We start from the raw sequence: 13,078 nt of genomic DNA on the forward strand, positions 1-13,078 counted from the left end.
TGAAAAACAAGATATAAAATTTCAGAGTTCAAAGTAGAAAATGATTAAAATTGTTAATTTTAAACTAACAAATAAAATATCTAATATTGTGTATAAAGTAACTTTTAGAAATTTATAAAAACTTTGTACAATTTTATTATTTATATTAATTTTTGTTTCTGTTTTATTTAAATTTATATTGCATTTTAGAAAATGATAATTTTCTAACATATCTACAAATATAAATTATCAGATCGGATATTCAAAGTAATTTCAACTAATCATTATATCATCATGATTACTAACATTACATCTATATTTATTACTTATAAATTTTTTATTATCATTGTAAGTTATCTTTTAGATAAGACAAAACTTCAAAAATAGTCCCTGTGGTTTCCGAAAATATGAAGTTTAGTCCCTAATCTTTAAAAACCTCATAGATTGTCCATGTGGTTTCAAAACTTTTAACAAATGGTCCTTTTCGCTAACTCCGTTAGCTTTTTGCCGTTAAGTTAAGGGCATTTCTGTCATTTCACAATCACAGGGACCATTTATGAAGTTTTGTCTTATTTTTAAAAAAAAATATAATTATTTAATATTAAAGGTCTCTCTCTCTCTCTCTCTCTCTCTCTCTCTCTCTCTCTCTCTCTCTCTCTCTCTCTCTCTCTCTCTCTCTCCTTATAATCACTGTTCTAAACCAACTTCCACAGCTTGCAGTTTTTGGGCTTTTTGCCTCCATCTTGCCATTAACAATTGTGTTATTAGTTACAACAGTGAAAGATGCTTATGAAGACCGGAGACGACACAGATCTGACGGGATTGAAAACAATCGTTTATCATCTGTTCTAGTGAACAATCCATACGAACAGAAGAAATGGAAAGACATTCAAGTAGGAGAAATCATCAAATTTTCTGCAAACTAAACAATTCCATGTGATATCGTTGTGAAAAAACCAACAGAAATATATACGGTTTCTTAGCCAACATGGAGATCGATCAAAAACGCGTCTAACTTGGCCCTTCCAACATCGTTCTTCGTGGATGTGTCCTCAAGAACACGAACTTGGCAGTAGGAGTTGTGGTGTACACAGGAATGGAAACCAAAGTCATGCTCAACAATTCAGGCGCCCAATCGAAACGAAGCCATCTTGAAGCTAGCATGAATAGAGAAATCATATTTTTATCGATTTTTCTTGTTGTTTTATGCTCAGTTGTTTCAATTTGTGCTAGAGTTTGGTTGAGACGCCATAGAGACGAGCTTGATATCATGCCCTTTTATAGAAGAAAAGATTATTCAGATGGAGATGTTGATAATTAAAAGTCTTATGGTTGGGGATGGAGATATTCTTCACGTGAAGGTGATGTGGAGGAACATTTGGAGGTGGATAGGAGTCGATGATATGAATTAGGGCAGATTAACAAATTTGGGGTTTTTATATAAGGGTAGTGGGTAATGCTTTTGATTTCTTCCATGAATTGTAGTTCTGGAAATACACACATTTGCTTTCAATGGGTAACTCTGTGTGTGTGTGTGTGTGAGAGAGAGAGACCTTTAATATTAAATAATTATATTTTTTTTTCTTTTTAAAAAGAAAATAAGACAACTTCATAAATGGTCCCTATGATTGTGAAATGACAGAAATGCCTCAACTTAACGACAAAAAGCTAACGGAGTTAGCAAAAAGGACCATTTGTTAAAAGTTTTGAAACCACAAGGACCATCTGTGAGGTTTTTAAAGATTAGGGACTAAACATTAGACATTCAGAAACCACAGGGACCATTTTTGAAGTTTTGTCGTTAAATAAAGTTATTTTTGACTTCCTCGTGTATTTATAACCTAGTTGAAAATATTACTCTTAGTTCTAAATTGAGATCACGTGTTTGAATTTATTTACGATCGCAGAGGCTTCTCCCCCATTGCGACCTGCCTTCTTCCCAATCGCAGCCTCTTAATACTTACGTGCAGCCTCATATTCCCCCGTATGTTCTGGTTGACGTCTTATACACACACATCTGACGCACACACTCTTCATTCAAGTGCGGGTGCGACGCCAGCTCGTCAGCCTCAGTCTAATCTAAGGTATGCGACTCTTCTCCGTTTCATAGCATTGATTGAGGGGTAAATCAATTTTGCTTTTTGGAAGTGCTCATCTGAAAGTGATATACCTATTGCTTTTGAAAAGGATTTGTCAAAGAAATCTAGAACAATAGTTAACAAGGACAAAAGAAGATCTAATCGATTTCTTATATCCTGATCACGTGTTTTTCCCTTAAACTTTATTTCTGTTAAGTTGTATTATAGGTTCAAACTTCTATTCTAAAAATAATGTTAACTTGATTTCTTTTAAATTGTATTACCAGTTCAAAGTTCAAGGGACAACAACAGTTAATATCACATCAGGGTCTCAATTTCATCATAAAATGTGGATTATGCGTGCAGGATGTGATTAATGGAGACCTGTGTGAACAATTTCCGACATTGCCCTTGGATATTTAGGGGAAAGTTGCTGATGAATTGGATAGGACTCCATGAGAAATTTTGAAGAAACTAGAAGAAGTTAGAAATCAGATTGTTTAAATGCTCATGATTTTAGCAGTTTTTAATGCATGCAAATGATGTTATATGAGTGCCAAAAGCATAGGAATTTAAATTTACTCAATTGTTTTTGGAAAAGACTTTAATTTTTATTTTGGCAGCCTTTTATCCATTAGACGTTTATGGAATTTACTCAATTATTTGTGAATCCCTATTACTTTAGTTGTGTCTTGGGTACTTAAGTTGTTAAGAACCAAGGTTAAAGATTTGGCTTTGTATTTATATATTCCACTTTTTTAAACCTTTCAAATAATAAATACTGATTATTTATCTACCTCTGGAATGCTCATATCTGCTTGATTGTGTCTTGTACAAATGGGTGGAAAGTGTCAACAAAGTTTAATATGGAATTGTGTAACAAGTTAGTAAAACCATGATTCAAATTTAAATCTATCATAATATTAGGAATTACATTTAAAGAGGATGATAATTCCATGAATGTTAGTAAAATATACATTTTTATATGCTGAAAACATATGGTTGATGTTTGATTTATAAAGTGTAGGTTAGATGGAAAATAGTAAAATGTATTAGATTTATTAAATCAAGTCTTTTTGAGGAAAATAGTAAAATCCCAGGGGCTAAATAAAACATTGGCCAATGTGTTTGACTTGAAGCTCTTTTCAAAATTCAAGTAGGAAATCATTAAAGTTCTCTTGGTTGTGTTTCATGGTACAAACATTCTTCAGAAACCTTTTATTAAGAACTGGTTTGCAAATAACTTTTGAATGCTTTTGATTTATTGATCATTCTTGCTTTTGACTTGAGGGTGCAAGTTGAGCATATTAATGTTAAAATGAGTGAACTTGGGTTATATTATATGCTATGGTTAAATGAAATTTCCATTTCCCCTTCTTTTGAAGACATGTTCAAATTTTTTCATGTTTTGTGTTTTTTTGCATTGTTTTCCTTTGGGATTATGTGATTACTGTTTTCATCGTGTGATTGTTTATGATTAATGAAATTTGCATTTTTGATGTTGTAATGTTGCAAGTCACATTAAAAAGTGAAGACTCAACTTTGCATACAATTGCATACTACTGAATGGTTTGTGTATTTTAATATTCGGTTGTTTCATGGTTATGATTTTTTAAACTATGGTGATATAATTTATCTAATTTAGCTATTGAATACTACTTGATGGTTTGTATACTACATGATATCATAATCCAAAAACACTACATGATCACCCTTCCCTTCCTCTTTGGATACAACTGTAGATGAATTTAAGATGTAGTCTTGAGCAGCTTCCATGCATGAAGTAGTCTAATTTATCCTTTTAGGTTCATAACAATGTCATGAAGTTCATCATAGGACTCATTATCCCAATTTCTCTTACTCATTGCTTTTTTTTTCTTATTACACTTCACCCCTCCCCTTCTTCTTATTCGATTCAAACCACCACCAAGTCATCCTTATATTATATACTCAGACCTTTTCTGGAACTTCGTTTAAACACTGTTAATTGAATGAACTTTTAACATTTATCACTGAAAGACAAAAGCAAAGAAATTATTTTTGGAAGGAGATGCAACAAATGTTTTTATTTTCTTAAAATGTGGAAAAAGATATAATCTTTGTCAAATTTGCTTATATGTATGTTTTGGTAGATATATGCATGGGGTGAGACCAATAATAATGATAGATTATGGTGGAAAGATGTCTCTGATGTTAGTTCCATGGTTCATTTTCCAATTCCTTTTTTACATCAAATCAATACAAATGATATGAGATAATGAAAGGGGATCAATCGGAGCACAAGTTATATCACTCAAGAAGCTAATTTCATCAGTCTTTTCTACCAATGAAATAACAAAAATAATGTTTCCGAATGTAGTAGAGATTCAGCAACTAATGTTGAATCCTCTCTTTATCTGGCTTCCTATTACTCATCAGCCTTATGACTTCATCCATCTGAGTCATTTGATGCAAGATACGTTTGTCATTGCCCCGACTCTAAATGGGAAATTCCTCTACTTTCAACATTTGTCTTGATATAAATATTAGAAATTTAGAATTATAATTAACAGTTATACTTACCATGAGAATGACCTAACTACCCTTGGTTAACTACTTTATTACAGACCTGCACTTACTTCCTAACCCTTAAGTACCACAAGGATTATATTTAACAGTTATACTTACAATGAGAATGACCTAAATATGAGAATGACCTAACTACCCTTGGTTAACTACTTTATTATAGTCCTACACTTACTTCCTAACCCTTAAGTACCACAAGGATACCACAATAGCATATTCTGTTACAATATTATCAAATATAAAAATCCATTCTTGATAAATCTTTAAATGATACTCCTTAGAATTAATTTTTATCGTCAAAAAAAAAAATTTATACTATATATATATATATATATTATTACCATTACATATTACTATTGAGTATTGATATTATGTTAGAAATGGTTTTGCATTTTTTTTTTAATATAAATCAATTTTAAGGTGAGGAGTTGAGATGGAAAAAAAAGGGCAGATAGGTAAAAGGTGGGTGTCTTAACTCGTTAAGCCAAGTTTTTTGGCCTAACCCACTAATTCATTGGATCTAGATTGTATGAAAAGGCTACAATCATGTACAGTTATACAAATTAAGTACTTAACCAACTTAGCTCATTAAGTCAACCGAAACAACCATGTTCCATTTTTTCTTCCATTTCCTCAAGTAATGGTAAAAATATGCAGCTACTTACCATGCACCATCCTACAAAATGTCCATTGAAGCTTGATCAGTTCTACTTGCACACATCATCATGGTTTTTTTACTTATACTTAGATAGGGGTTTCTTCATAGTTTAGAGAAAAGAGAAATCTTGGTTAGACTAAATTGAGATTGACAGCAATAGACTCTTCTGGCGATCGCATTGTGGCTAGAAAGGAGTCATTACTGAGATGGAGATCTACTTAGGAGCAAGTTCCTATCGGAAATTAAGCTATACTTAATTATTAGTATTTATTAAAGTTAATTTTGGTATGAGTAGGTAGCAGTTATAAATAAGTTGTCGGTTATACAAGTTAAAGAAGGAACTGTTGCTTTGAAAGGGTGTAACGGTTCTTTTCTGTTGTGTGTGTATATGTATATGTATATGTATATGTATCTTTGCACTTTGAACATGTTGTTGAATCATTAATAAAAATACTTGTAATTAACCCAAACCCCCCCCCCCCCCTATGTATATACAAAACAAACTAGACTCCTGAAACATTTAAAAAGAAAGAATTCCAAAAATCCCCCTGAGACTAATTTTGTCCCTGATTTCTGGATTATTCCAACAACATGAGTGCTATTCAGATAGCTCGAAACTACAAGTGAACTAACCATATCATATCGAGATTGACTGTTGTTAAGATGTTAAGAGTTAGTTACAGTTACAGTTACAGTTACAGTTACAGTTACAGGTTCTGTTAGCTAGTAATAGTTAGTCAGTGGACTTTATTATTGACTCCCTTAGTCTTTCTCTGTATATACAGATAATGTTTTGTAACCATTCATTCATAATAATGAAAACACACTTCACATTTCTCTCTTTTATTTTCTCAATCGCCTTAATTGTCATTACATGTGGCTTGCAAGACCGTTCATCTTCATTATATCTCTAACTTGGACTGCTTTTAAACATTAGACTCCAAACTACATTTGGTTCATCCCTCACCAAGTCACCATCTTAATTTTGAGGAGGGTGTTGGCATATGTATATAGTAGGTTAATATTATAATGTAGCAGGGCCTAATTGTATTTTCTATTCTTTACTAGGGATACATTATGTTTCTTTTGTTATTCCATTTGGGATTGAATCATGAGACTCAACAGGTTACTATTCTGTTATAATATTATCAAATATAAAATTCCATTCTTGATAAATCTTTAACTTATGCTCCTTAAAATTGATTTTAATCATCAACATAAAAAAAAAACAAGTTTCATTCTACATATGTATTATTACCATTACATATTACTATTGCTAATAGAATATAAAAATTTATGTTATAGATGATTTTTCATATTATTTTCTTTTAATATATCAATTTTAAGGTGAAGAGTTGGATGAAAAAAAAGGGGGCAAATAGATTAAAGGTTGGTGTCTTTACTTTAAGCCACGTTTTTTGGCCTAACCCACTAAGTCATTGGATCCAGAGATTAAATGAAAAACTACAATCAAGTACAGTTGTACAAATTAAGTACTTAACTCACTTAGCTCATTAAGTCCACCAAAACAACCATGTTCCATTTTTTTCTTCCATTTCCTCAAGTAATGGTAAAAATGTGTATATATGCAACTACTTACCATGCACCATCCTACAAAATGTCCATTGAAGCTTGATCAGTTCTACTTGCACTCATCATCAGACTTCACAATTTTCAAACTTCTAAGCTTACCATCCAGCTTAATCCAAACTATTCCTTTATTACTAGCCTTCTCTCCATGCATATATTTGGCCCGAACCCCCAAATCCATTACCTGCAATGCAATAAACAAATAAAAAAAAAGTAAGATACATAATTACATATCAATATAAAAAATAATGGTAGGATCTAAAATTATTATCCATACCTTCTTTTTAATCTTAGGAAAGTCATGGCTCCTACCCCCTTCTCTACAGACGACTTTAAGCTTGTGAATCACTTCAAAATAACAAAGGTTGTTTAACCAATATATATATATATATATATATATATATATATATATATATATATATATATATACTTCCAAATGTTTGTTCATGTAACAAGCTAAGAACTCTCATCTTGAGCGCGAAATCATAATTGAGATCATGTGGACTTATATATGATTGGGTCATTTCCTCCCTCTCTTTTTTTAAATTCCTACACACCATCAATAAACTTTATTAATGACCCCTCATCTTAATGTATGGTTGTTCTGTTAAATATTAAACTAGAATTAATATTAATATTTATTAGGGTTAAATGTTAGTAATTAATTCTGAATAGTGGTCTCTCAATGGGTGCAATAAAAAAAACAGAAAGTAGTTCCTCTATCCTCAGCAGAGACGGAGTACATTGCTCTTTCAAATTATTTGATCTTTATATGCTTCCTTCTACCTTGAAAGACTGGGTTCTTAGTGAGAGCAATTGCTGACCTGTTATCACACATGATCATTGTTGAGGCGAACTGTTCCATCTTAAGCCTTTTAGAATACTTCTTAACTACCTTCTGTTTTTTTATTGCACTCATTGAGAGACCACTATTCATAATTAATTACTAACATTTAACCCTAATAAATATTAATATTAATTCTGGTTTAATATTTAACGGAACAACCGTACATTAAGATGAGAGATCATTAATAAAGTTTATTGATGGTATGCGGGAATTTGAAAAAAGAGAGGGAGGAAATGACCCAATCATTTATAAATCCACATGATCTCAATTCTGATTTCGGGCTCAAGATGACAGTTCTTAGCTTGTTACATACACAAACATTTGGAAGTATATGTTGCATAATTTTATATATATGCGTGTATATATATATATATATATATATATATATATATATAGATTGAACAACCTTTGTTATTTTGAAGTGATTCACAAGCTTAACGTCTTCTCTGAAGAAGGGGGTAGGAGCCATGGCGTTGCTAAGATTAAAAAGAAGGTATGGATAATAATTTTAGATCCTACCAATATTTTTTATATTGATATGTAATTATGTATCTTGCTTTTTTTTATTTGTTTATTGCAGGTAACAGATTTGGGGGTTCGGGCCAAATATATGCATGGAGAGAACGCTAGTAATAAAGGAATAGTTTGGATTAAGTTGGATGCTAAGCTTAGAAGTTTGAAAATTGTGAAGTCTGATGATGAGTGCAAGTAGAACTGATCAAGCTTCAATAGACATTTTGTATGATGGTGCATGGTAAGTAGTTGCGTATATACATTTTTACCATTACTTGAGGAAATGGAAGAAAAAAATTGAACATGGTTGTTTTGGTTGACTTAATGAGCTAAGTGGGTTAAGTACTTAATTTGTACAACTGTACTTGATTGTAGTTTTTCATTTAATCTGGATCCAATGACTTAGTGGGTTAGGCCAAAAAAAAAGGTGGCTTAACAAGTCAAGACACCAACCTTTTACCTATTTGCCCTTCTTTTTTCATCCCAACTCCTCACCTTAAAATTGATATATATTCAAAGAAATAAATATGGAAAATCATCTATAACATAAATTTTTATATCCTATTAACAATAGTAATATGTAATGGTAATAATACATATGTAGTATGAAACATGTTTTTTTATGTTGATGATTAAAATCAATTTTAAGGAGCATAAGTTAAAGATTTATCAAGAATGGAATTTTATATTTGATAATATTATAGTAGAATATTAACCTAATATATACATATGGGATAACATTCTTGTTGAGTCTCATGATTCAATCCCAAATGGGATAACAAAAGAAACATAATGTACCCCTAGCAAAGAATAGAAAATACAATTAGGCCCTGCTACATTATAATATTAACCTACTATATACATATGTCAACACCCTCCTCAAACTTAAGATGGTGACTTGGTGAGGGATGAACCAAATGTAGTTTGGAGTCTAATGTTTGAAAAAAGTCCAAATTAGAGATATACTGAAGGCTTTACAAGTTCCCAAACTTTGATAGATTGAAGAAAGAATTAGGCATGTCTAGTGTCTAGCTTATAGGGGGTGTGTTAAAAGTTGTAAAATAATTGTGTTGTATCAGACAGATATATCAATAAGATTGTGTTTATTATTAATGCCTACTTACCTCAAACGAAAGGCCTCCAGTGAGCCTTTCTTTTTGATGATCTTAGCTTTTTTCTGCAAAAAAATAATAATGATTAATGAATAGTTAAAATATCATGGATTTGAATATTTCTAATGCTTAAGAAAAGTTATACCTTCAAAAGTAATTCCTCTTCAAATCTTGATCTGCCAAGGGCATCCTGTAAAATGCAATCATAGAAAAAGTATAAAAATAAAAATTATTAAATACTAAGAAAACCTACAATCTACTAAATGTGTTACATTTGCGTTGTCTTCAAGGTTTGATTGCATGACATGTTTCTTGTTTTCAGCCTTTTGGAGCCTTCGTATTCTTCTAAAGCATCCTATTATACCATCAAGGTGAGCTGAAATCGCTGCGTCTTTAGCCTGTGTTTTCTTTTTTGTTTTCTGTCATTAGTTAGGGTTTGGGGTCGCCGCAGGAGGCAGGAGGGGAGGGTTTCTGTGTACTTCGTTTCGTTCTATCTATCGATCGAGTGTTCCCGCTCAGTGATAATACGATACGCTTATTATTATTTTAAGTTTTATAAACATAGGTTATAATATTAGCCTCTTATAAAAAACAAGAAGTAGGTTATAATATTAGCGTCTTATAAACATAGGTTATAATATTAGTGTCTTATTATTTTAAGTTTTATAAACATAGGTTATTATTTTAAGTTTTATAAACATAGGTTATAATATTAGCGTCTTATAAACATAGATTATATTTTGATTTTAAGTCATTATGTTAAAAGATTATACTGTATTATTGAAATCGGGTTTGCATAAATTTCATCTTTGGTCCCTAACGTTTTTTTTTATACTTAGAGTGTCCCTATAATTTTTTTTTTGTTACAATTTTCATCCCTTACCAGCATAAAAAAATTGTTATACCCTTTCTAAAGCCACGATCTAAAATCCATCACCCCATCTTCTCTAACCTCAAACCTAAAACTACCGATCTCCACCTCAACTGCCCCGTCAGAGAGGAAGGAGTCCTTCCCTCCCAACCCACTGAACCCACTGCCACATTAGCTTTTTTACTTTCTCTTTCTTCTATCTTTCCCAACCCACACCATATGGAAACCCTATCTTTTTGAACTCATTCAACCCACTTTCCATATCATTCTTTTTTATTTTTTCATTTTTTTTTTTTTGCTAATTTAAAAAAAAATCTAAAAAAATATTAAAAATAACATTTAATATTCTTTTTCATTTAATTAAATTAGAAAATATAAATTAAAATAAAACATAACATTCTTTTGATTTTTTTTTTTTTTGCTAATTTAAAAAAAAGTTCTGAAATAATATTTAAAATAACATTTAATTAAAAAACCATACTACAAATAAAAAAACACGATAATTAAAAAAAATACACTTAAAAAAAGACAACATAATTTAAATCCTAAAACGTCAATTGAAATTAACTAGTTATTATCTAGAGTTTGAATGTAGACATGTTCAATGTCATCAGTAAGATCAGATCGAAGTTGGTGGTGGGTTTCAGCATTGCGCAATTCGTGTATTATTTTTTGGTCATCAACTTCGTCGGTGGGGGGATCGGGCTGATACACAGGAGATATCGCAGCACCCTCATCTTTCAATATCATATTGTGTAGTATAATATAAGCGTACATTATATTTTTTGTTTTCTTCACCGCTGTAGCTCGTGCAGGCATCTTTAATATGTCCCAACGTCCTTTAAGGACCCCAAAAGCACGTTCTACATCCTTTCTTGCTGATTCTTGTGCCGCCTTGAATCGTATCTTTTTGTCGGTAACTGGATATGGATATGCCTTCACAAATACAGCCCATGATGGATATATTCCATCCGCAAGATAGTAACCATGTTTGTAGTGTTCACCATTCAGATAAAATGAACAATCGGGTCCTGTTCCATGATATTTCTCATCAAACAATGGTGATTGGTAGAGGACGTTTAAATCATTGTTAGACCCGGTTAATAAGTTCATCCTCAGATGATGAACTATCATCGTTAACTTCCATTACTATTTTCCGAATGTTTGGATTCATTTTGACAAAAAAGAAAAGATAGAGAGAAAAATGAAACAAACATACATATATAGATAATGAAACAAGCATAACTATATATAGATAATGAAACAAGGATACATATAGAGAATCTTAATAAAAAAGAAAAATAAAAATAAAAATAAAAAACATAATAATAAAGAGAAAGATTCTCCAGTCATATGATGTCGACATTTTGAACTTCACGGGTTCTCCAACTCCCAACCATACTTAGTTGCAATTTGTCGTTTCCTTTCAAGCACCGTGCGCAAAATACCTCCAGTCAAATGATCATGCGGCCGGAGAAAATACTCCATATCTTGGTTCTCTATCTCCCGATCCAATAATTGAGCTTTTCGTTCTTCATTAGCTTCGAGAATGTGTAATTTTTGTTCCCGATATCGTTGTCTCTGTTCCGCCTCTGTGTTGGTTGCAGTCTTGATGCCGGCAATTTGTTTGACGAGATCAAACATTTCATTTTCTGTTGATGATGTCGATGTCGCTTTCTTTCCTTTTCTTTTTCTCTGGGGCGGTGAGTCTTCAACACTAAACGACTGTTGTTGTTAGGGAGAGAATCCAGGAGGATATTGTGGATCAGATGATGATGTGTAGGCGTTGGATGAAGATGTTTTGGTTCGTTTCGAAGAAGGAGGTGGGGAATCTTCACCCACTTTTGCAACAAATGCCCATTTCGCGTTGTCTTTCAACCACTCCCAAGCTTGTTGATGAGGAAAACCTTTCTGGTTAATAGTCCCCCGATACTCACTTAGTGAAGATTGTAAAACATCAACCTCAGATCTCCCGCTAGCCACACTGTTCATCTTACGGTTATAGATGTCGTTGAAAGCATTACATTTCTTTTGGAGGTCTTTCCATTTTGAGTTTACTTGGTGTCGTGACCGATCCGAACCTCCCATTTGAACATTAAAATGCGCTAGAACCCTCTCCCAAAATGCATCGAACCTTTGTTGATTTCCGCGTTGTTTATCTTTAGAAACATCGATATATGCCCTAGCCAAAGCCAACTCTTCGCATTCCACTCATCTCTTTCGCTTCTGGCGGTGTGTATAGTTGCGTTTTTTCTCAGCAACGGGTTGCAACTCCTCGCTGGTTTCTTCTTCGTTTCTTTCGGGAGTCAGGGCGTCACTAGAACTTTCAGATTCTTCATTCTGAGCATCACGAAACTGGAAATTCTCGGGTTGAGAAGATTGGAATTGGGTTTCTGGAACCCTTTGAGAAAACTGATTCCATGGATTATAACTCTGATTTTCCTCTGGAAGCCTAAATGTGTTGTGAGATTGTTGCACCGGGAAATATTGTTGTTGGTAGTTTTGGTTTTGTTGGTAGTTTTGGTAGTTTTGGTATTGCTGATAGTTTGGATTTTGAAAATCTTGAGAAAAAAATGGAATATCTTGACTTGAACCGCATTGTGTGGATTTACATTTTTGGCTAGAACCGGTTTGTTAGATTTACCTCGGGAATCCATTGAATGTAACTAAAGGAATCGAATGAAATATAAAATTTTCTAGAGTAAAAACACCACAAATAAATGAAATATGTATTATGTATTTATAAACTTCTAAAACAAAATAAATAAATAAAAAGAATTCGTGACTATGGTCAAATGGAAAGTGTATATAGTCAAAGTGATAGTGACCTTTAATTGAATTGAAGTAATAGTGCATGGAATCTCT

The 13,078-nt window shown here is 32.3% G+C and overlaps 1 protein-coding gene and 2 long non-coding RNA genes across 3 annotated transcripts; 1 reads left to right on the top strand and 2 right to left on the bottom strand.

Annotated features, from left to right (window-relative positions):
• Positions 1-1,832: 1,832 nt before the first annotated feature.
• Positions 1,833-2,853, top strand: LOC145168971 (uncharacterized). Its single transcript, XR_013742206.1, has 2 exons — positions 1,833-2,063; positions 2,345-2,853. It is a non-coding gene; the product is annotated as an uncharacterized LOC145168971 (long non-coding RNA).
• A 3,804-nt stretch (positions 2,854-6,657) lies between these two features.
• LOC145168973 (uncharacterized) lies at positions 6,658-9,862 on the bottom strand. The gene is made up of 4 exons (XR_013742207.1): positions 9,615-9,862; positions 9,488-9,532; positions 9,355-9,407; positions 6,658-7,054 (listed from the first exon to the last, which is right to left on the bottom strand). It is a non-coding gene; the product is annotated as an uncharacterized LOC145168973 (long non-coding RNA).
• Positions 9,863-10,780: 918 nt separating this feature from the next.
• Positions 10,781-11,347, bottom strand: LOC145106264 (uncharacterized). The gene has a single exon (XM_079043274.1). The coding sequence runs from the start codon at positions 11,345-11,347 to the stop codon at positions 10,781-10,783; it is 567 nt and encodes a 188-aa protein (XP_078899400.1).
• Between the last annotated feature and the right edge of the window lie 1,731 nt (positions 11,348-13,078).

Source organism: Lactuca virosa, chromosome 4, assembly GCF_052849685.1.
Source record: "Lactuca virosa cultivar CGN04683 chromosome 4, Lactuca_virosa_CGN04683_v6, whole genome shotgun sequence".
NCBI lineage: Eukaryota > Viridiplantae > Streptophyta > Magnoliopsida > Asterales > Asteraceae > Lactuca > Lactuca virosa.